This window comes from Spermophilus citellus (genome assembly GCF_964194105.1).
Source record: "Spermophilus citellus genome assembly, chromosome: 3".
In the NCBI taxonomy this organism is placed as follows: Eukaryota; Metazoa; Chordata; class Mammalia; order Rodentia; family Sciuridae; genus Spermophilus; species Spermophilus citellus.
In genome coordinates this window covers 232,505,859-232,530,500 of record NC_138184.1, presented here as the reverse complement: position 1 = coordinate 232,530,500, position 24,642 = coordinate 232,505,859, and the positions used below count along the sequence as shown (strand labels likewise).

General features: G+C 58.8%; 1 protein-coding gene across 3 annotated transcripts in view; it reads left to right on the top strand.

The window, feature by feature from the left end:
- The window catches only part of VIPR2 (vasoactive intestinal peptide receptor 2), a 93,718-nt gene extending 69,569 nt beyond the window's left edge, over positions 1–24,149 (top strand). For 2 of the 3 annotated variants that reach the window (XM_081284738.1, XM_081284736.1), the window contains 7 exons: positions 826–967; positions 16,862–17,012; positions 17,580–17,640; positions 18,836–18,905; positions 19,040–19,131; positions 21,579–21,813; positions 23,250–24,149. In XM_081284738.1, the coding sequence (XP_081140864.1) occupies positions 826–967; positions 16,862–17,012; positions 17,580–17,640; positions 18,836–18,905; positions 19,040–19,131; positions 21,579–21,813; positions 23,250–23,429 (931 nt within the window). In that variant the 3' untranslated portion in view covers positions 23,430–24,149. The remainder of the gene's footprint in view (positions 1–825; positions 968–16,861; positions 17,013–17,579; positions 17,641–18,835; positions 18,906–19,039; positions 19,132–21,578; positions 21,814–23,249) is intronic. The other variant, XM_081284737.1, reaches the window with a different exon arrangement.
- The last annotated feature ends 493 nt before the right edge of the window (positions 24,150–24,642 follow it).

Genomic DNA, 24,642 nt, shown 5'->3' with positions numbered 1-24,642 from the left:
CCTGCAGAGCTCCCCACACACACCCTGCAGAGCTCCCCCCACACACACACCCTGCAGAGCTCCCCACACACACCCTGCAGAGCTCCACACACACACACCCTGCAGAGCTTCCCACACACACCCTGCAGAGCTCCCCACACACCCTGCACCCCAGAGTGACTAGGAGAGAGGGGTACAGTTGAAGTGGGGGGCATGCACCTGTGCATCTGACTTACCACAGGCACCCTTCAGGAGGGGTCAGGAAGGAGGTGCCTGGAGGTCTATGGAGGTGTGGTGCTGGGCAGACCATCCTCAGTACTGGTGTTCCTGGAGGAAGTCGGTGTTGGCAGAGGGCAACCTTCCCACCTGACAAGGGAACCCAGACATCGTGGGGTCAGAGCTTTTGAGACCAGTGAGGATCAACAGGCTGAGGAAAGGGGGAGCCTGGGGCTGCCGCCCCCTCTCAAAGCAGAAGAATCTGGGTGTGCATGAGACTCCAAGGAGAGACGACCTCGTCAGCCTGAATCCTGGGGCTGAGCCCAAGAGGCCAGGGTAGAGGAGCAGCCCCCAGTCCAGGCTCGGCCTGCCCCACCTGCACTCTGTGAGGCAAGCCCACCTGTGGCTTTGCTCTAGACGGTTATCTTGAATCTGACCTCACTGAACAGTCTGAAATCAGGGGAAAGACTTTGTGCAAAAAATGTTTATCATAACTCAAAACCGGAAGCAACCTAAATATACAATGATGGGGAAATAGTTAAATAAATTAACTTCATAAGAAGAAAGCCACACAGGAGATTGCTTGAGAGTCCACAAAACCAGTGTCTGATTGTCCCTCCCCTCTCACAGGAAGCTACACTGCACCAGGAACTACATCCACCTGAACCTGTTCCTATCCTTCATCCTGAGAGCCATCTCAGTTTTGGTCAAGGATAATGTCCTCTACTCCAGCTCGGGCACCCTGCACTGCCCCGACCAGCCGTCCTCGTGGGTAAGGCTGTCCCCAAGGGCAGGGCTTTCCAGGGAGGGGCAAGCTCCCTAGTCCTGGCCGGGCTGAGAGACTGGGATCCTAGCCCAGGGTGCAGGTCAGCAGCGGGGGGTGGCGGGGGGTGGGGTGGGGACCAGGCCTGACTCCACAGACTGAGCTCCAGATGGACACGGGCCAGCGCAGCAGCTCCAGGGTGGAAAATACAGCACAGTGCGTGCCTGCTCCTGAGTCTCTGAGCAGCAGGTGCCTCCCTCCAGACTGCCAGAGGAGGTCAACCTGCGCAGCCGACGGTCCCACACAGCACCAGATTAGGGACAGGTCATGTCTGTCAATGTGCGTGTGGAATTCTCTGATGCCCGGATAGACAACATCAGTGACTGTGTATGGAGGCGGGGCAGCTGACCCACACTGTGCCTCTGCCAAGACTGTGTTCAGGGTGGTTGTTAGGGGCCACTTAGAATCTCAGTCAAGCTAACACAGCAAATGCTCACTGGGTGCCTGCTCCATGCAGGTCTTCCTAAGTCTCTCTGATGGTGCACAGGGCTCTGCATTTGGGGTTCTGGTGCCTCCCTCCTGCTGAGGCACCAGCCCTGGGGAGCTGGGGCACTGGGCTTGCCTCACACTTCAGGCCTGGAGATGTGTCTTCTGGCGTAGTTGCTCAAACCTCTCGATTTTTCACTAGTGTAGTTTTGAGGGAAAGCCTGTTAGAACTCCATAGCACATCAGCGTGGGGCCATCACAGTCCCCTGCAGGGGACTCCATTTCTTCATGGCCTGACTCGTGGTGCAGGATCAACAGAGCAGTCTGTGGTCAGAACAAAGTTAAAAGCAGGCAGTCCCCATGTCATGAGCGAGCCATCCCTAACAGTGCCAGTTGTGGAGCAGCAGCAATTAACTGTCAGCCGTGGCTCCAAGAACTCAGGTGACCTGGTGGTCACAGACGGGCAGACCCTCTTGGTTTCTAACAACTGGCTCTGGAATCACACAGCACACACCACACAACCCTGTACAAACAGTTCCTGGAAGACTAAGAAAGGGTTAAAGTGACCAGCGGGCTGCAGCGTACTGAGCCAGGAGAAAGCAGAACCACTGTAGGTGGTCAGGTGAGCTGTCCAAGCGGGTCCAGAAGGACTTTTGCCGTTTCACTGTCAGAGTGTCAGCTCGAGGTGTGGCCATCACAGGCAGCAGAAACAGACTGTGCTGAAGCTCAATAGGGACAGGAGATCAGTGGCTCATCACCATGGTGATTTCCCCGAATGAGCCCCAAGAGAAGTGGCACCATGATGAAGTCAAGTGACGCTGTGTTTCTCAGGAGCTGTTCCTTTTATGGGTCTCTGAAGGTTTGTCATCTGGAGGAGTGAAGAGTTCCCATGTCTGCTGTTCTTGGTATGAAGGGAATGTCTGCGCATCCAGGTGCTCCTGACTTAGTTTGTTAAGTTGGCAAAAGTAAGCTCTTTATCAATCTCTGCCATATGGTGGTGCCAGGCAGATGGTGGTGTTTACTGGTACAACGAGGTGTGCAGCTTCACCACCTGGCGATTGTACTCAAAATGCACAAGGCAAACAACTGCTCAAAAGAATGTGGTAACTCAGGAGAGGCACAGGCTGGGAGCTGCTGTTCTGCACACCATGGAAACACCCAGGACAGGTACAACCTGAGAACTGCTGTTCCACACACCATGGAGTCACTAGGGCAGGTACAACCTGAGAGATGCTGTTCTACACACCATGGAGTCACTAGGGCAGGCACAGCCTGAGAGATGCTGTTCAACACACCATGGAGTCACTAGGGCAGGCACAGCCTGAGAGCTGCTGTTCTGTACACCATGGAGTCACTAGGGCAGGCACAGCCTGAGGACTGCTGTTCTACACACCATGGAGTCACTAGGGCAGGCACAGCCTGAGGACTGCTGTTCTACACACCATGGAGTCACTAGGGCAGGCACAGCCTGAGGACTGCTGTTCCACACACCATGGGGTCATTAGGGCAGGCACAGCCTGAGAACTGCTGTTCCACACACCATGGAGTCACTAGGGCAGGCACAGCCTGAGGACTGCTGTTCTACACACCATGGAGTCACTAGGGCAGACACAGCCTGAGAACTGCTGTTCCACACACCATGGAGTCACTAGGGCAGGCACAGCCTGAGGACTGCTGTTCTACACACCATGGAGTCACTAGGGCAGGTGCAGCCTGAGAACTGCTGTTCCACACACCATGGGGTCACTAGGGCAGGCACAGCCTGAATACTGCTGTTCCACACACCATGGAGTCACTAGGGCAGGCACAGCCTGAGGACTGCTGTTCTACACACCATGGAGTCACTAGGGCAGACACAGCCTGAGAACTGCTGTTCCACACACCATGGAGTCACTAGGGCAGGCACAGCCTGAGGACTGCTGTTCTACACACCATGGAGTCACTAGGGCAGGTGCAGCCTGAGGACTGCTGTTCTATACACCATGGGGTCACTAGGGCAGGCACAGCCTGAGAACTGCTGTTCCACACACCATGGGGTCACTAGGGCAGGCACAGCCTGAGGACTGATGTTCTATACACCATGGTGTCACTAGGGCAGGCACAGCCTGAGAACTGCTGTTAGACACACCATGGAGTCACTAGGGCAGGCACAGCCTGAGAAGTCCTGTTCCACACACCATGGAGTCACTAGGGCAGGCACAGCCTGAGAACTCCTGTTCCACACACCATGGGGTCACTAGGGCAGGCACAGCCTGAGGACTGCTTTTCTACACACCATGGAGTCACTAGGGCAGGCACAGCCTGAGAAATCCTGTTCCACACACCATGGAGTCACCAGGACAGGCTCAGCCTGAGGACTGCTGTTCTACACACCATAGGGTCACTAGTTCAGGTGCAGCCTGAGAACTGCTGTTCTACACACCATGGAGTCACTAGGGCAGGCGCAGCCTGAGAGTTGCTGTTCTACACACCATGGAGTCACTCAGGGCAGGGCACAGCCTGAGGACTGCTGTTCTACACTCCATGTGGTACTAGGGTAGGCACAGCCTGAGGACTGCTGTTCTACACACCATGGGGTCACTAGGGCAGGCACAGCCTGAGGACTGCTGTTCTACACACCATGGAGTCACTAGGACAGGCACAGCCTGAGGACTGCTGTTCTACACACCATGGAGTCACTAGGGCAGGCACAGCCTGAGAACTGCTGTTCTGTACACCATGGAGTCACTAGGGCAGGCACAGCCTGAGAGCAGCTGTTCCACACACCATGGAGTCACTAGGGCAGGCACAACCTGAGAGCTGCTGTTCTATGCACCATGGAGTCACTAGGGCAGACACAGCCTGAGGACTGCTGTTCTACACACCATGGAGTCACTAGGGCAGGCACACCTGAGAGCTGCTGTTCTACACACCATGGAGTCACTCAGGGCAGTCAGAGCCTGAGGACTGCTGTTCTACACACCATGCAGTCACTAGGGCAAGCACAACCTGAGGACTGCTGTTCTGCACACCATGGAGTCACTAGGGCAGGCACAGCCTGAGGTCTGCTGTTCTGCACACCATGGAGTCACTAGGGCAGGTGCATCCTGAGAGCTGCTGTTCTACACACCATGGAGTCACTAGGGCAGGCACAGCCTGAAGACTGCTGTTCTGTACACCATGGAGTCACTCAGGGCAGGCACAGCCTGTGGACTACTGTTCTACACACCATGGAGTCCCTAGGACAGGCACAGCCTAAGGACTGCTGTTGTGTACACCATGGAGTCACTCAGGGCAGGCACAGCCTGAGGACTGCTGTTCTACACACCATGGAGTCATTAGGGCAGACACAGCCTGATGATTGCTGTTCTACACACCATGGAGTCACTCAGGGCAGGCACAGCCTGAGGACTGCTGTTCCACACACCATGGAGTCACTAGGGCAGGCACAGCCTGAGGACTGCTGTTCTACACACCATGGAGTCACTAGGGCAGGTACAACCTGAGGACTGCTGTTCTACACACCATGGAATCACTAGGGCAGGCACAGCCTGAGGTCTGCTGTTCTACACACCATGGAGTCACTAAGGCAGGCACAGCCTGAGGACTGCTCTTCTACACACCATGGAGTCACTAGGGCAGGCACAGCCTGAGGTCTGCTGTTCTACACACCATGGAGTCACTAGAGCAGGCGCAGCCTGAGGACTCCTGTCCTACACACCATGGAGTCACTAGGGGAGGCACAGCCTGAGGTCTGCTGTTCTACACACCATGGGGTCACTAGGGCAGGCACAGCCTGAGGACTGCTGGTCTACACACTATGGAGTCACTAGTTCAGGAACAGCCTGAGGACTGCTGTTCTACACACCATGGAGTCACTAGGGCAGGCACAGCCTGAGGACTGCTGTTCTACACACCATGGGGTCATTAGAGCAGGCACAGCCTGAGGATTGCTGTTCTACACACCATGGTGTCACTAGGGCAGGCACAGCCTGAGGACTGCTGTTCTATACACCATGGAGTTACTCAGGGCAGGCGCAGCCTGAGGACTGCTGTTCTGTACACCATGGAGTCAGTAGGGCAGGCACAGCCTGAGGACTGCTGTTCTACACACCATGGAGTCACTAGGACAGGCACAGCCTGAGGACTGCTGTTCTACACACCATGGAGTCACTAGGGCTGGTACAGCCTGAGAGCTGCTGTTCTACACACCATGGAGTCACTAGGGCAGGCACAGCCTGAGGACTGCTGTTCTACACACCATGGAGTCACTCAGGGCAGGCACAGCTTGAGAGCTGCTGTTCTACACACCATGGAGTCACTAGGGCAGGCACAGCATGAGGACTGCAGTTCTACACACCATGGAGTCACTCAGGGCAGGCACAGCCTGAGGACTGCTGTTCTACACACCATGGAATCACTAGGGCAGGCACAGCCTGAGGACTGCTGTTCTACACACCATGGAGTCACTAGGGCAGGCACAGCCTGAGGACTGCTGTTCTGTACACCATGGAGTCAGTAGGGCAGGCACAGCATGAGGACTGCTGTTTTACACACCATGGAGTCACTAGGGCAGGCACAGCCTGAGGACTGCTGTTCTACACACCATGGAGTCACTAGGGCAGGCACAGCCTGAGGACTGCTGTTCCACACACCATGGAGTCACTAGGGCAGGTGCAGCCTGAGGACTGCTGTTCTATACACCATGGGGTCACTAGGGCAGGCACAGCCTGAGAACTGCTGTTCCACACACCATGGGGTCACTAGGGCAGGTACAGCCTGAGTACTGCTGTTGTGTACACCATGGAGTCACTCAGGGCAGGCACAGCCTGAGGACTGCTGTTCTACACACCATGGACTCACTAGGGCAGACACAGCCTGAGGATTGCTGTTCTACACACCATGGAGTCACTCAGGGCAGTCACAGCCTGAGGACTGCTGTTCCACACACCATGGAGTCACAAGGGAAGGCACATCCTGAGGACTGCTGTTCTACACACCATGGAGTCACTAGGGCAGGAGCAGCCTGAGAGCTGCTGTTCTACACACCATGGAATCACTAGGGCAGGCACAGCCTGAGGTCTGCTGTTCTACACACCATGGAGTCACTAGGGCAGGCACAGCCTGAGGTCTGCTGTTCTGCACACCATGGAGTCACTAGGGCAGGTGCATCCTGAGAGCTGCTGTTCTACACACCATGGAGTCACTAGAGCAGGCACAGCCTGAACTGCTGTTCTGTACACCATGGAGTCACTCAGGGCAGGCACAGCCTGTGGACTGCTGTTCTACACACCATGGAGTCCCTAGGGCAGGCACAACCTGAGGACTGCTGTTCTACACACCATGGAGTCACTAGGGCAGGCACAGCCTGAGGACTGCTGTTGTGTACACCATGGAGTCACTCAGGGCAGGCACAGCCTGAGGACTGCTGTTCTACATAACCATGGAGTCACTAGGGCAGGCACAGCCTGAGGACTGCTGTTCTACACACCATGGAGTCACTAGGGCAGACACAGCCTGAGGACTGCTGTTCTGTACACCATGGAGTCACTAGGGCAGGCACAGCTTGAGGATTGCTGTTCTACACACCATGGAGTCACTAGGGCAGGCACAGCCTGAGGACTGCTGTTTTACACACCATGGAGTCACTAGTGCAGGCACAACCTGAGGACTGCTGTTCTACACACCATGGAGTCACTAGGGCAGGCACAGCTTGAGAGCTGCTGTTCTACACACCATGGAGTCAGTAGGGCAGGCACAGCCTGAGGACTGCTGTTCTACACACCATGGAGTCACTAGGGCAGGCACAGCCTGAGGACTGCTGTTCTACACACCATGGAGTCACTAGGGCAGGCACAGCCTGAGAGCTGCTGTTCCACACACCATGTAGTCACTAGGGCAGGCACAACCTGAGAGTTGCTGTTCTATGCACCATGGAGTCACTAGGGCAGGCACAGCCTGAGGTCTGCTGTTCTTCACACCATGGAGTCACTAGGGCAGGTTCAGCCTGAGAGCTGCTGTTCTACACACCATTGAGTCACTAGGGCAGGCACAGCCTGAGGACTGCTGTTCTGTACACCATGGAGTCCCTAGGACAGGCACAGCCTGAGGACTGCTGTTGTGTACACCATGGAGTCACTCAGGGCAGGCACAGCCTGAGGACTGCTGTTCTACACACCATGGAGTCACTAGGGCAGACACAGCCTGAGGATTGCTGTTCTACACACCATGGAGTCACTAGGGCAGGTGCAGCCTGAGGACTGCTTTTCCACACACCATGGAGTCACTAGGGCAGACACAGCCTGAGGACTGCTGTTCTACACACCATGGAGTCACTAGGGCAGGCACAGCCTGAGGACTGCTGTTCCACACACCATGGAGTCACTAGGGCAGGCACAGCCTGAGCACTTCTGTCCTACACACCATGGAGTCACTAGGGCAGGCACAGCCTGAGGACTGCTGTTCTACACACCATGGAGTCACTAGGGCAGGCACAACCTGAGGACTGCTGTTCTACACACCATGGAATCACTAGGGCAGGCACAGCCTGAGGTCTACTGTTCTACACACCATGGAGTCACTAGGGTAGGCACAGCCTGAGGACTGCTGTTCTACACACCATGGAGTCACTAGGGCAGGCACAGCCTGAGGTCTGCTGTTCTACACACCATGGGGTCACTAGGGCAGGCACAGCCTGAGGACTGCTGTTCTACACACCATGGAGTCACTAGTTCATGAACAGCCTGAGGACTGCTGTTCTACACACCATGGAGTCACTAGGGCAGGCACAGCCTGAGGACTGCTGTTCTACACACCATGGGGTCATTAGAGCAGGCACAGCCTGAGGATTGCTGTTCTACACACCATGGGGTCACTAGGGCAGGAGCAGCCTGAAGACTGCTGTTCTACACACCATGGAGTCACTAGGGCAGGCACAGCCTGAGGACTGCTGATCTACACACCATGGGGTCATTAGGGCAGGCACAGCCTGAAGACTGCTGTTCTACTCACCATGGAGTCACTAGGGCAGGAGCAGCCTGAGAGCTGCTGTTCTACACACCATGGAGTCACTAGGGCAGGCACAGCCTGAGGACTGCTATTCTCCACACCATGGAGTCACTAGGGCAGGCACAACCTGAGGACTGCTGTTCTACACACCATGGAATCACTAGGGCAGGCACAGCCTGAGGTCTGCTGTTCTACACACCATGGAGTCACTAGGGAAGGCACAGCCTGAGAGCTGCTGTTCTACACACCATGGGGTCACTAGGGCAGGCATAGCCTGAGGACTGCTGTTCTACACACCATGGGGTCATTAGGGCAGGCACAGCCTGAGGACTGCTGTTCTACACACCATGGGGTCTTTAGGGCAGGCACAGCCTGAGGACTGCTGTTCTACACACCATGGAGTCACTAGGGCAGGAGCAGCCTGAGAGCTGCTGTTCTACACACCATGGAGTCACTAGGGCAGGCACAGCCTGAGGACTGCTGTTCTCCACACCATGGGGTCACTAGGGCAGGCACAGCCTGAGGACTGCTATTCTCCACACCATGGAGTCACTAGGGCAGGCACAGCCTGAGGACTGCTGTTCTACACACCATGGTGTCACTAGGGCAGGCACAGCCTGAGGACTGCTGTTCTATACACCATGGAGTCACTCAGGGCAGGCGCAGCCTGAGGACTGCTGTTCTGTACACCATGGAGTCAGTAGGGCAGGCACAGCCTGAGGACTGCTGTTCTACACACCATGGAGTCACTAGGGCAGGCACAGCCTGAGAGCTGCTGTTCTACACACCATGGAGTCAGTAGGGCAGGTACAGCCTGAGAGCTGCTGTTCTACACACCATGGAGTCACTAGGGCAGGCACAGCCTGAGGACTGCTGTTCTGTACACCATGGAGTCACTAGGGCAGGCACAGCCTGAGGACTGCTGTTCTACACACCATGGAGTCACTCAGGGCAGGCACAGCGTGAGGACTGCTGTTCTACACACCATGGAGTCACTAGGGCAGGCACAGCCTGAGGACTGCTGTTCTACACACCATGGAGTCACTAGGGCAAGTACAGCTTGAGGACTGCTGTTCTGCACACCATGGAGTCACTTGGAGCAGGACTCAGCCTGAGGACTGCTGTTCTACACACCATGGAGTCACTAGGGCAGGTACAGCCTTAGAGCTGCTGTTCTTCCCACCATGGAGTCACTAGGGCAGGCACAGCCTGAGGACTGCTGTTCTACACACCATGGAGTCACTCAGGGCAGGCACAGCTTGAGAACTGCTGTTCTGTACACCATGGAGTCACTAGGGCAGACACAGCCTGAGGACTGCTCTTCTGTACACCATGGAGTCACTAGGGCAGGCACAGCTTGAGGATTGCTGTTCTACACACCATGGAGTCACTAGTGCAGGCACAGCCTGAGGACTGCTGTTCTACACACCATGGAGTCACTAGGGCAGTTACAGCCTGAGAGCTGCTGTTCTACGCACCATGGAGTCACTAGGGCAGGCACAGCTTGAGAGCTGCTGTTCTACACACCATGGAGTCACTAGGGCAGACACAGCCTGAGGACTGCTCTTCTGTACACCATGGAGTCACTAGGGCAGGCACAGCCTGAGGACTGCTGTTCTACACACCATGGAGTCACTAGGGCAGGCACAGCCTGAGGACTGCTGTTCTACACACCATGGAGTCACTAGTGCAGGCACAACCTGAGGACTGCTGTTCTGCACACCATGGAGTCACTAGGGCAGGTACAGCCTGAGAGCTGCTGTTCTACACACCATGGGGTCACCAGGGCAGGAACAGCTTGAGAGCTGCTGTTCTACACACCATGGAGTCACCAGGGCAGGCGCAGCCTAAGGAATGCTATTCTACACACCATGGAGTCACTAGGGCAGGTGCAGCCTGAGGACTGCTGTTCTACACACCATGGAGTCACTCAGGGCAGGCACAGCCTGAGGACTGCTGTTCTACACACCATGGAGTCACTAGGGCAGGCACAGCCTGAGGACTGCTGTTCTACACACCATGGAGTCACTAGGGCAGGCACAGCATGAGGACTGCTGTTCTACACACCATGGAGTCACTCAGGGCAGGCACAGCGTGAGGACTGCTGTTTTACACACCATGGAGTCACTAGGGTAGGCACAGCCTGAGGACTGCTGTTCTGCACACCATGGAGTCACCAGGGCAGGCACAGCCTGAGGACTGCTGTTTTACACACCATGGAGTCACTAGGGCAGGTGCAGCCTGAGGACTGCTGTTCTACACACCATGGAATCACTAGGGCAGGCACAGCCTCAGGACTGCTGTTCTACACACCATGGAGTCACTAGGGCAGGCACAGCCTGAGGACTGCTGTTTTACACACCATGGAGTCACTAGGGCAGGTGCAGCCTGAGGACTGCTGTTCTACACACCATGGAGTCACTAGGGCAGGCACAGCCTGAGGACTGCTGTTCTACACACCATGGAGTCACTAGGGCAGGCACAACCTGAGGACTGCTGTTCTACACACCATGGAGTCACTAGGGCAGGCACAGCCTGAGGACTGCTGTTCTGCACACCATGGAGTCACCAGGGCAGGCACAGCCTGAGGACTGCTGTTTTACACACCATGGAGTCACTAGGGCAGGCACAGCCTGAGGACTGCTGTTCTACACACCATGGAGTCACTAGGGCAGGTGCAGCCTGAGTACTGCTGTTCTACACACCATGGAGTCACTCAGGGCAGGCACAGCCTGAGGACTGCTGTTCTACACACCATGGAGTCACTAGGGCAGGTGCAGCCTGAGGACTGCTGTTCTACACACCATGGAGTCACTCAGGGCAGGCACAGCCTGAGGACTGCTGTTCTACACACCATGGAGTCACTAGGGCAGGCACAGCATGAGTACTGCTGTTCTACACACCATGGAGTCACTAGGGCAGGCACAGCCTGAGGACTGCTGTTCTGCACACCATGGAGTCACCAGGGCAGGCACAGCCTGAGTACTGCTGTTCTACACACCATGGAGTCTCTAGGGCAGGCACAGCTTGAGAGCTGCTGTTCTACACACCATGGAGTCACTAGGGCAGGCACAGCCTGAGGATTGCTGTTCTACACACCATGGAGTCACTAGGGCAGGCACAGCCTGAGGACTGCTGTTCTACACACCATGGAGTCAGTAGGGCAGGCACAGCCTGAGGACTGCTGTTCTGCACACCATGGAGTCACTAGGGCAGGCACAGCCTGAGGACTGCAGTTCTACACACCATGGAGTCACTCAGGGCAGGCACAGCCTGAGGACTGCTGTTCTACACACCATGGAGTCTCTAGGGCAGGCACAGCTTGAGAGCTGCTGTTCTACACACCATGGAGTCACTAGGGCAGGCACAGCCTGAGGACTGCTGTTCTGCACACCATGGAGTCACTAGGGCAGGCACAGCCTGAGGACTGCAGTTCTACACACCATGGAGTCACTCAGGGCAGGCACAGCCTGAGGACTGCTGTTCTACACACCATGGAGTCACTAGGGCAGGCACAGCCTGTGGACTGCTGTTCTGTACACCATGGAGTCACTAGGGCAGGCACAGCCTGAGGACTGCTGTTCTACACACCATGGAGTCACTAGGGCAGGCACAGCCTGAGAGCTGCTGTTCCACACACCATGGAGTCACTAGGGCAGGCACAGCCTGAGAGCTGCTGTTCCACACACCATGGGGTCACTAGGGCAGGCACAGCCTAAGGAATGCTATTCTACACACCATGGATTCACTCAGGGCAGGCACAGCCTGAGGACTGCTGTTCTACACACCATGGAGTCACTAGGGCAGGCACAGCCTGAGGACTGCTGTTCTACACACCATGGGGTCACTAGGGCAGGCACAGCCTGAGGACTGCTGTTCTACACACCATGGAGTCACTAGGGCAGATGCAGCCTGAGGACTGCTGTTCTACACACCATGGAGTCACTTGGGCAGGCACAGCCTGAGGACTGCTGTTCTACACACCATGGGGTCACTAGGGCATTTGTAGCCTGAGATCTGCTGTTCTACACACCATGGGGTCACTCAGGGCAGGTGCATCCTGAGAGCTGCTGTTCTACACACCATGGAGTCAGTAGGGCAGGCACAGCCTCAGGACTGCTGTTCTACACACTCTGGATTGAGTCAGGGCAGGCACAGGCTGAGGACTTCTGTTCTACACATCGTGGAGTCACTCAGGGCAGGCACAGCCCTGTCTCCACACCCACTCCAGGTGGATGTTCTCCCAGCTCTGATCCTGACACAGGGTCCCCTTATGTGTAATAGCAGTGGACACTGAGGGAGTGCCCCACATCCCTCTCTCTGATGGTCTCAGCCCTGCTCTCCTGAGTGGTCTTCCTTAGCTCTGCACCCAAGGAAACAGAGACCCTTGGCAGACCCCCCAGTCCCTGAGTCCCCTGAGCAGCAGCTCTGAGCTCCTCTTGCCACTTTGACCCAAGGCCCAGCCCTGCCTTCAGGGAGCACCAGGCTCCTCCACAGCGAATGGCTGGAGCAGCCCATGGCCAGCCCCTACACAGGGAATCTCCAGCCTCCCAGGCCAGGCCATTCCCAAGGCTGCTGTCCGCTGGCCCATGACCAGTCACCTTGAAAGAACAAGGACCCTGCCCATGAGTGAGGCAACTGGGCCCTCAGTGGCAGGATCCAAACCAGGACTAGCGGCAAGTCCAGTGTTGAACGCCATGATGCCTGCCTGGAAGAGCAGCTGCGGGTGTCCGGCCGTTCCCGGCGCACTCTGGAGAGCAGAGGGTGCAGCTGTGCCGCAAGCCCTGGGCCCTGCAATTTTGAACCAGGGAGGACAGAGCAGGGAGAGGAGGGCAGAGACAGCCGCAGGAGGGAGGGGCCACAGTGTGTCTGGAGAAGAGCCAAGCTCTGAGCAGCCGACTGCCCTGGAGCCAGACTCGTTCTGCCCAGCGGGAAGCAGTTTCTCTCCAGCTCCATTTCTGCACGTTTTTCTTCCCACCTCGGTTCCCCCGGACCCACATTAGCCTCAGAGAAGACGCCAGGATAGCACCCCCAGAGCAGCAGCAGGCCTCCTTCTGAGGGTGCTGGGAGGAGCATGGAGCGTGTCCGGCCCCCCCTGAGCAGGAGGCATGTGGAGCTTCCCTGCCCTGGGCAGCCGCCGGCAGCAGAGCCCTCTACGCCCACCAGAGCAGGTTCCATGTGGGGCCTGCTGGACCCTCAGAAGCCCAAACCGAGGGTCACTACACCTGTGCCCTGCCTGCAGGGTCAGGGGCTGGGGCTGGACTACCACCGCCTGTTCCCCAGACTGTGAGGAGAGGATCAGATCAGAGGTTGGGTCTAGAGCCTGGGCTGGGTCCAGGAAGACAGCACCGTAGCACATGGGGTCCTTGGCCCACAGCCCAGGGAGGAGAGCAGGGCACAGGGAGAGAACACCGTCGACATGCACACACATGCACGCGTGTGCACAAAACGTGCACATGAAAAACACAGGTGCACCCGACACACTGTGTGCACAAACAGGTGTGCTCACACAGGATCCAGCCAGGCACAGGTTAGAAGCTGCTGCCAACGGGCAGCTGGCCTTGGCAAGCCTCCAGCTGCTGTCCCACCGTGGCTGCTGGAACCGTGGCAGCACTGGGGGGCCCCGTGTCACCCACCGGCCCCTCCTGCCCTTCTGATTCCGTGGACTGTGGCTGGCGGCTACAGCTGTAAAAGACAGAGCAAAGACAGGGTGTGGTGCTGCCCAGACGTCCTGTCCTCACGGAGGGTGTGGTGGTGAGGGGTGAGCCAGTGGCCGCAGCCGAGGCCAGGTTCCTGTCACTGTTTTAGAAGGAAGATGGTGTTGCCCTCCGCACACTTCCCTCCTCATCCAACAGGCACCCTGCAGCCTGCGTCACAGTGCGTCCCTCCGGCGGCCTGGGAGCCGTGGCACCTCTGCCCCTGTGTTTTGCCCTGCAGACATTTCAGGCACCTCCCCGAGACCTGGTGCCCTTTCTCCCATCAGGGACTCACAGGTGGGCTGGCGGGTCCGAGGGCATTGGCCAACCAGGGCTGCAGGGACCCCAGAGCCCCTCTTCCCACAGCCCTGGAGGGGGGCCCAGGCCTAGGTGTTGCAGACCTGTTGACTCGTGGGGGCTCTGCTGAGCCAGCTTTCCGTGGCTGTGACCGGAAGACCTGACTGGAACAATCAGCAGAAGAGGAAGTGGCTTGGTGGCTCGTGGTTTCCGAGGTTCAGTCCATAGAGGGCCGACTCTGAGCTCTGGCCCAGATGAGGCAGCACGTCATGGTGGAAGAGCGTGGTGGAGTGAAGCACTCAGGATGTGACAGCGAGGAAGCAGCTCTGCTCACCAGGGACAAGACAGAGACCCAAGGCGTATCCCAGGGACCCACTCCTCCCGCCACACCCCACCTGCGCACCGTCACCACCCAGCTCCTCCGTTCACGCGGCTGATGCACCAGTAGGCTGAGGTCTCATGACCCAATCTCTTCACCTCTGAACTCTCCCGCCTTGTCCCGCACATGAGTTCTGGGGACACCTCAGGTCCAGATCATAACAGGCCCCTGGGGCAGAGGCTCCTGTGTGTGCAGGGGTGGGGACCCCGCAGGCCCCTCATGAGAACACTGCTCCTGCACCAGCTCTACTCCCACAACTGCCCTCCAGCCCAGGACTGCTCCAGCAGCATCTCCTGAGAGAGGCATGGACACGTGACCTGGGGCACGCAGACATGGGCGTGGGGTCTTGTGCTGTCTGTGCTGCCAGGATGGAGCCCAGGGCTCCCGTGCGTGAGGCACGCCTTCTCCCACTGTCACTCATCCTGCTCATGTGTCATGACGGGATCTCTAATCGAGAGTGGAAAGGCAGCAGGCCACATTCAGACAGCTGCCCGCTCCCAGGAACCTCCCAGAGGTCTTAAAATTTGGTTTCTTTTGCCCACTCTTCAGTGGGTGGTGACAAGTCACAAATTTCCTGTTTTGGTGGTTGGTTATCACAGCGTCCTTCCACCCTGTCCTGACACCCCAGTCACAAGGTGCTGGGATCTGCACTCCTGGAGAGGGACAGTGAGGAGCAGCCGGAATCAGGGTGTTCCCCCAAGCAGGGTTCTCCAGCACCCAGCCTGGCCAAGGAGAAAGGGAGGCAGTGTAGTGAGAGGCGGAGGCCTTCTAGGGCTCAGTATTCAGGTCAGGTCCGGGCAGCCCTGCAGACCACCTCAAAAGAGCCAAGATGAAGATGCCCAAATGCATCGCCCTATGTGCAGACACAGGTGTGTCCACAGATGTGTGCACAGGTGTGTGTGCATTCACATCCTGTGTGCTCAGACCCACATGTGCACAGGTCTGTGCACGTAGCCTATCTGCCCATCCAGGAGCATTTCCGTAGGTAGGTGCCTATAACTGCAGGTGCAGATCTGCATCCGTCAGGGATGTTAGAAGTGCTGCTCTTCTTCATCAAACTTTGCATACACTAAGTGATTAAAAGTAGCAATTTTATATATGTTGAAATGCCTGGTAGGTTTATATGAAGGGAATCTGGGAGATTAAAATAGAGTTAGTTTATGCAATGCTTTTTCCCAGTGAAAACCCTTTCAGAACTCCTAGGGAAAAGAGTTTATTTGCCAGATTTCTCATTTTTTCTTTATTTTTCATCTCCAAGTTTCCAAAGATTAAAACACTCTTACAAATGGGGAACTTAAAAGGTCGTCAAAACTTTGAGAGTCCCGACCTAGTTTGCCCCAGTTTTCTCCTCCCAGCGTCCACCACTGGAAGCCCTGCTGAGGGAAACAGCCGCTCTGCCTGGCCCCTTTTCCTGTCTCTGCTCGATTCAGTGTGGAGCCCAGGCCCTGACGACAAGGACAGGCAGCACCTGGTGTCCATGCCTCCCGGCAGGCACCTCCCTGAGCTTGTCGTCCCACCAGCCCTTCACTGGCAAGAACCCTCCTCCGCCCCTTCCTCATCCTCCTTTCCCTCCTCCTCCTCCTCTCACGTTTCCTCCTCTTCCCCCTCCTCCTCCCCTCCCCTCCTCCCCTCCTCCCCCTCCCCCTCCCCCTCCCCCTCCCCCTCCTCAACCCCATGGCCCAGTGGGGCAGGAGTCGAGTCCACAGTGGAGAGCCAGAGGAGCCCCTGTGACCAGGCGGGAAGGTGGACCGGTGTGGAGGCGCGTGCTGAGCCTGAGGGTGGCCTGCCCAGCCCGTGCCACCTCTCGGGAGGTTGTTCACCTCCACTTCTGCCAGTATTTCTCTTGGGGAGTTCAAGGCTCTGAGCAGATAGACCCTGGCGTGGGGTGTGCAGAGGGCCTCCCTCCAACATCGCACACATTCCTGGTCAGCACCACACCCTGCGTGGATCACCCCTCCCACGCAGCACCCTGGCTGTCCTTGTACAAACAGAGCACTGCTGCCTGCCGCAAGCTATTTTTGTCCCGGGCACATTCTCCTGCTGTCTGTGTTGCTCCAGGTCGGCTGCAAGCTCAGCCTGGTCTTCTTCCAGTACTGCATCATGGCGAACTTCTACTGGCTCCTGGTGGAGGGGCTCTACCTGCACACCCTGCTGGTGGCCATCCTCCCGCCCAGCAGGTGCTTCCTGGCCTATCTCCTGATCGGATGGGGTAAGGCTCCCACCTGACCAGCTAGCACAGAAGGCTGCACTGCAGGGTCAGGCTGTGCAGACCCGAGGTTCCTGCAGGCCACACTTGGGTGTTTCTGGTAACCAGGGTCTGAACTGTGAATCCAATCCCTGGCCCCTTCCATCCCGGGTTCAGCCTGAACTGCAAACAGGCAGCAACATGGCACTCATCTTTCCTCCCCCACCCGGTGCACAGGACATGGTGGGCACCAGGCAGAGGGCCAGAGGTGGGCAGGCTCACAAGCCAGCAGCAGAGCCGGCTCTGACCAGGGCAGGGATGCCCCGAGGTGGGGGACAAGCAGACCTGCAGACTCTGGTGTCCCACCATGGCAGGCTGGCCTCCGCGAAACAGACCCATCTCGGCTTGATCCTCAGCTTTCAGACATGTTTCCTGTCCCCAGCTCCCTGTCAAGGCCTGAGTGTGAACACCGAGGCCGACTTTGAGCTAGACCTGCCCATGGTCCTCGGGCTGGGAAGCTGCTCCAAGCCAGGAGCTGTCTGTGTGCACAGCTGCTCCTGCCTGAGCCCCTGACTAGGCGTCTCTCTGCAGGCATCCCCACCATCTGCATAGGCGTGTGGACCGCGACCCGGCTCTCTCTAGAAGACACAGGGTGAGTGCACACACTCCTGGCCCATGGAGTGAGGCCCAGCAGTGTTGGCCGAGTGTCTGGACTGGAGGGCCTGCGCCTGGGTGGAAGGGCTGGAGGCGCCCTGTGTGGGCAAGGGTCTCCAGGGTGTCCATGAAGGGGGCGTGAGAAGGGGGTTGAACCAGCCTGGAGCTGAGACTAGGACAAAACAGGTGGAGATGGCCGGCCTCCCGAGCACAGCGCAGTCCACCAAAGGACACTGAGCAGATGCAGCTGAGCTCTGAGATGGCGTGGGCAGAGGGCTGGCTGTCCTCTTGAGAACTCTCAAGCTCCAAACAGCCATGTTGGGCCAGCGCGTCTGCTCTGTCCATGGAAAGCCAGGCCATGGCCCCAACACGAGGGCAGGGCACTCCCAGCGGGTGTGCCTCCTGCACAGCCCTGGCACCCTTCTCCCCTGGGTGACAGATCCGGAAGGTGGGCGACCTGGAAGAGTCCTGTGTTCAGCGGCTTTTCACACAGATGGCCAGCCTGGGGCCTCCCAGCAGACCTTCCCGACTGGCTCGCGCACCTGGTCACCTCTGGGTCGGTGTGGCGACTGGCTGAGTCTCCTCCGGCCCCAGGTCCTGGGAGCAATCCCTAGAGCCCAGGGCCCAGCCCCAGTGCCTCACATGGCGTTGCCCAACCAACTGGGGCTGGGACAGGGACAGGGCCCCTGCCTCCAGAGGAGGCCAGAGCTGGTGGCAGATGCTAAAGGGCAGTGAGCACCAGCTCTCACTGGAAACAGCCCTGGAACTGGAAATCAGAGGTGAAGTCATTGCAGAAGGACTTCCTAATGGACCCTCCTGCCCTGTTCTGAGGGGGCTTTAAACCTTCATTCAAGATACAAACCACAGAGTGTGAGAGGAAGCTAACTTCCAGGGGACACAATCCCTTCTCGTGGTGTAAACTGAGTCAAGCCCCAAACAGCTCTGGGGAGAGTCCTGGACATTTTGGCTCACCTTGGCGTCAGCAGGTGGTCACACTAGGAGGACAGCCCCAGACAGTCACCCCCCTGGGGACCAAGCCTCAGCTCTCGCCTGCAGAGCTGGGCGCCTGGGCTGGGTGAACAGCCAGCCAGGTGCACGGCCCAGCACGAGGCCCTCCCGGGCAGTGTGTCCACACACTTCCACACTGACCTGCAGCTGTGGCCCGGGTGGCAGGATCTTCCTTCCCTTCACAGTTGCTGGGACACCAACGAGCACAGCGTTCCCTGGTGGGTGATCCGGATGCCCATCCTGGTCTCCATCCTGGTGAGTCCTTCCTCATTGACATGCTGCTCTGCTCCACGGCCCCAGGGTCCTCACCAGTGGGCGGGGCCTGGCTCCACACGGCCTTCCTACAGAAGTCCAGGTGGCAACACGCAGGGGCCCTCTCCTCTCTGCAGGTCAACTTCATCCTCTTCATCAGCATTATAAGGATTCTACTGCAGAAGCTGATGTCCCCCGATGTCGGTGGGAACGACCAGTCTCAGTACAAGTGAGTAGGTCCCAGAGCCGCCGGGCCCTGTCACTGGCTGGAAGGTCCTGAGGTGCCCCCTTCCCGCAGATGCAGTGGAGCTAAGGCCAGGTCTGCTGTGTCTGGTGCTGAGAGAGGGGGTTTCCTTGGAGCTCATGGGGCCCCCTGTAGTGAGAACACCCATGGGGTTTGCCAGGGCCTGTTGCAGTCCCCCTCCCCTTGGCCACTTGTCACCCTGTTTTATGATATTTCTCCCCATCAGACTGTGCTCCGTGGCCATGTGGCCACAGAGCATCGGATGCCAGGCCGGGTCTTGGCACCACCCAGAAGGAGCCCACTGATGGGCAGGTGATGCCCCACCACCCCTCAGCAGGGGGAGTCACCACCACACAGAGGTGATCTGAGGAATGCATAAGGTGCCATAAACCCTCTCCCTGATCCACACACAGAATGAAACCCAGCCCAGGCATGTGCCCAGCTGCGAGGAGCGCAGGCCCCTCAGTCACCTGACGGCCCAGCCCAGCCCTGAATCCTCGGGTGTCTGGCCTCCCTGTCCCTCCCTGGGCAAGTGCGGGCATCAGGAGAATGCTGGGGTCACAGTGCTGGGGCCCATCCCCACCGGGCCTGAGCAGAGCACCAGTGTCCTGGTCTGGGAGGGGAAACGTGGTAGCAAGACCCGAGGACCCGTGGAGTCAGAGCTGGGGAACTGCGTGGGGCTGGGGTCTCCTGTGTCTAAGTCACACAGTGCGTAAATCCAGGAAGAAATGTCTGTGCGGCCACCTGGAGCCAGACTCCACCGGATGAGTGCTCAGGCCAGAGCCAGGCCACACGGCTGTGCTGGAAGAAGCTCGGCTCCTGGCCTCAGGCCCGCGGAGCAGGAAGCAGGGAGGAGGTCACTCCTGGTCACCCATAATTGGATTGGGGTTTTCTGCAAATCTTGTTCCACATCTGAGCTGACCTTTCCTTCGGGTTCCCTGGAAGTGGTGTGAAATCTGTCCGGAGATGGATGTTTTTATTTTGGAGACACAATTACATGGGGGTAATGAAATCTGCGCTCTTCCAGGAGGGCAGGAGGGCAGAGCTGAGCTGTGCCCTGTGAGTCTCTGCAGAGAAGGGCCCCAAGGTCAGCCACACCCACACTGCCTCCTGAGACCCTGTCGGCAGGCTTGGGCCTGGGGGCAGCAGGAATGAAAACAGGTCCCCAATCCCCTACCACATCACGCTGCCCCCCGCTGCCCCCCCGGGGCCGGCTCCCACCTGCTGACCCTGGGCCAGGCATTGGGTGTGGCAGGCCCTGGGCTCAGAGGTCAAGGTGCACATTGGTGGGACGCAGGAGTCAGAGTCAGCCGGCTGGTGACGGTGCCTGCCCCCCACACTGAGGCCCACTGCAGAAGGGACCCTCTCTGGCTCTGAGAAAGTTGTCTGTTAGGGGAAATCCTGCTGGTGATACACCCCGCAGGACCCCTGTTGTGTGCCAAGGGGCGTGTACTTTCTGGAACCTGCATTCCCCAGAGGATGAGGTTTAGAGACAGGTGTTTTCCCTAAGTGGAGTGAGGCCACAGAGGGAGGAGGGTGGAGGGGCGTGGCCTCGGTTTTCAGGTGGGATGGGGCTGTTGGAGGGCTTGGCTGCTGGCAGCCCTGATGTGGGCAGGAGCCAGGTCCTTCCGGGAGACCCTCACTGCTGGGTGGCACGGAGTGACCTGGGATGTTAGGCCAGGCTCCTGGCCACCCATGGGGCTGCTGTGCCCAGACAGGGACTTGAGGGTGGAGATCCCCACAGGTGGTGGCAAAGCCATAGCCGTAAGCCTGGTCTCACTGGGAACTGGTGAATGCCCTTCTCGGACCCCAGCTCAGAGGCTCCAGACCCAAGGGTGGGCCCGGAACCTGCTGGCTCCCCACCAGCTCAGTCAGCTCAAGCTGGTGTCTGCTGCTGGCAGCAAGGAGGGCCGAGTTGGATGCATGGTGCCATTTCCAATCTGAAGCACAAGAAACTCTGTGTTTTGCCCGGGCAGGGCGACCACTCCTGGGTCTCTGTCCAGCAGAGCGGTCACTCCAGCCAGGCCACTCCATGCCACGGGGTGTGTGGAGCCTAGCAGCCAGTGACAGCATGTCCAGGGCCCATGTGTGCCCCTGGGGCCTCCCTCTGATGGTCTGCCTCTTGGTCTGAGACCAGACCCCCTGTCTAGGGCTGTTGCTCCACTGTTGAAGGCAGTGATAAAGGACAGTGAGCCTGAGGCCACACTGGAGGGCCACACAGAGGCTGGTGAGCCCCCAGGTCTCCCTGTGAGGGCTCTGGCCCTCGTGAGCAGTCACCAAGCCTGCAGAGAGAGGCAGGATGAGGGCCATGGCTCCCAGGCACAGGTCCCCGTGAGGAGGCAGAGCAGGCCCAGCACCCTGCCCCTGCAACCTGGGAAATGACCCCATCAGGTGGGCAGGTGGGGACTCACGACATCCTCTCCCTCTCCTAGGAGACTGGCCAAGTCCACGCTGCTGCTCATCCCACTGTTTGGCGTCCACTACGTGGTGTTTGCCGCTTTCCCCATCGGCATCTCTGCCAAGTACCAGATCCTGTTGGAGCTGTGCGGCGGGTCTTTCCAGGTGGGTGCGGCCGGCAGGCGAGGGTGGGCTCTCTGGGCCGCCCTGACGCCCTCTCTCTTGCAGGGCCTGGTGGTGGCCATTCTCTACTGCTTCCTGAACAGTGAGGTGAGGCCTGCATCATGGAGCAGGGTAGGGGAGGTTCCCACGGCACCAGGAGACCCCAGTCTCCCGCCAGCCCGGGGTGGGGTTAGGGTTCACCTCCCACGACACCAGGAGACCCCAGTCTCCCGCCAGCCCGGGGTGGGGTTAGGGTTCACCTCCCACGACACCAGGAGACCCCAGTCTCCCGCCAGCCCGGGGTGGGGTTAGGGGGCAGCTCCCACGGCACCAGGAGACCCCAGTCTCCCGCCAGCCCGGGGTGGGGTTAGGGTTCACCTCCCACGGCACCAGGAGACCCCAGTCTCCCGCCAGCCCGGGGTGGGGTTAGGGGGCAGCTCCCATGACCCCTCCTGCCATGGGCCTCACTGACGGCTGCTGCTACCCACTGGGCCTCAGAGGGCAGAGGCCATACCTGCCTCTCCACCACCCTGGAGCAGCCTCAGGGGCCCTTCCTGCCAAAGGCAGGCTCCTCCCTGCAAGTGAGGCAAAACCAGAACCCAGTGTCCCTCTTTATTATCAGCCTCTTGCTCCCTGACCCATGACCAGGAGGCCAGAAAGCCCAGGGCCTTAGTGGGGAAGGGCAGGGACTGACCAGGAGACGTGTCAATCCCAAGATAAAGCCCCCGGAGTTGGTGCCCCTGTCCCCTGGTTGTGCCGCCCGCTGCCCTCCCTCAGCCTCTCTCCATGGGCCTGTTCACTCCAGGTAGTGCCCATGTCCCCTCCGGGCTCTGCGCCTGGCACCTGGCTCCTCCCCTGGAGAAGGAAGCCCTTTGCAGACCGCGGGCAGCTCTCACGCCCTCTTGGGGAGCAGCAGCTCCCCAGTGCCCACCTCTCCAGAGATGCTGCGGCCCCTCGGTCAGTCCCCAGAGGGGAAGGAAGTTGGTGAAGGCCCACACAGGGTCCAGGAGGCTGTGCCTAGAGTGGACACGGCTGGCCCCAGCCTGGCCCGCACCTGAGAACACCCCAGCCCTGTTCAGCTGTCTCTGGCGTCCCCTGGGCTGGTGTCTAATGCCCACCAGCCCACCTTCCACAGAACCGGCTCTGTCCTTCCTCCACTGCCCCTCACCACCCCAGCACCCTCCTGAGGGTCAAGCTCCCACCCAGGAGCAGAGAGGAGCGGAGCGGGACCCTGCCCCATGCTGCTGAGGAGGGTCTTCCAGAAGTGCCTAGTGTGCCCTGAGGCCCTGGAGGCCTCTCTCAACCACCCCAGGCTTGCAGAGTGGACTGGGTCCACTGTGGCTGGGTCTCTCCTGTCCCTCCTCCCACCCTCTCTCCCACAAGACCACCTTTGTACATCTGACTGGGATGTGGGGAAAGGGCCACAGGCTCTGTTGTCCAGAAATGGGAGGGAGGGGGGTGGTGGCCATCAGCCGGGTGGGCCCTGAGGAGGGCCTGGGGAGCACCTGCATCCAGGCTCAGGCCTGATGAATGCCCCCCACCAGGTGCGGTGCGAGCTGAAGAGGAGGTGGCCAGGCCTAGGCCTGCACCCGCCCCAACCCAGTGGCCGGGACTACCGGCTCCACAGCTGGTCCATCTCCCGGAACGGCTCAGAGAGCGCCCTGCAGACCCACCGGGGTTCCCGCACCCAATCCTTCCTGCAGACGGAGACCTCCGTCCTCTAGCCATGCCCCTCACTGCAGAGCAGGCAGAGCTGTGGGCTGCGGTCCCCACGTGGGTGAGCCGCTTCCTCCCGCCCCACCAGTGAGGCGCCCATCGATCCCAGGGTGACCTGATCCTGCAGTGGGCCTGATCCTGGGTGGGACGGGCCACGCGGTTGACAGGCAGCTGTTGAGCCCCAGCACTGGGACCAATCTGCTCAGAACCTGCAGCTACACAGGCAGATCCATTTCAGAGGGAGACAAGGTGAGCCCCAGACACAAAGCCTCGGCGCAGAGGACGGGCTTCTTCTTCCCTGCTGCCCCTGCATTGGCCAGGCCTGTCCCAGGCGGGGAGCTGCCCTGGACACAGCCACCCTAGCATCAGCCCCATCCACAGCCTCCGCCCTCTCCTGGCCCCACAGGATGCTGAACCAGCAGCCAGGTCAGAGCGCCTGTGAAATTCCTTCTTAAACCAGGGCAGACCAGGGGAAATGAGCCAGCCCTCCCAGCACTCTTCTGGTCCCCAGGACTGTCCTCTCTGGCCTCTGGGAGGGCATCTGCATTTCAGTGGCCTCCTGGGCAGCTCAAGCACCTCCCACAGGCGGCCAGAGCCCTGCCATCTGCCCCAGGGCTGAGGGATTTACTGGAGGCAACAGCAACCCTGTTCTCTGCTTAATGAAAATAATCTTAAAATTACTTCTGTTTAAATGGAGACTCCTTTAAGGGAATATAAAGTGTATCAAGCACTCCTAGCCAATGTTTGCAAATGGTTCTTGCTTTCTGTTCCTTTGACTATTTGCAGGGTGGAGAGGCAGGGCTGGGGAGTCCCTGAGATGGCCACAGAGTACCTACATCCTGGGGGTGTGGGAGCAGGACACAGCCAGTCCCCCTGCCGATTGCTCATCCCTAACACCCACAGACCAACAGATGGCCAGCCCAGGGCAGTGCATGTGCCAGGGCACACTCTCTGCCACTTGCCCCCCCTCAGAGAGGCAGCACAATCTTTGCTGTAGCTGCAGGGGTCCTGTAGCTCCAGGCAGGCAGGGAGGCCCACACCGTGACAGCCATGCCAGGCTAGACCAGGTGGGTCAAGGAGGCAGGAGGTGACGCCCACTCCCCATCCCGCAGAAGAGAGAATGAAGGGCAGCAGAGCAGCCAGAGCCGGCCCAGGCCCCATCCCAGGGCCCCATCCTGCACACCCAGTGCTGGCCCCACCCTGTCTACCAGGACCGTCCCT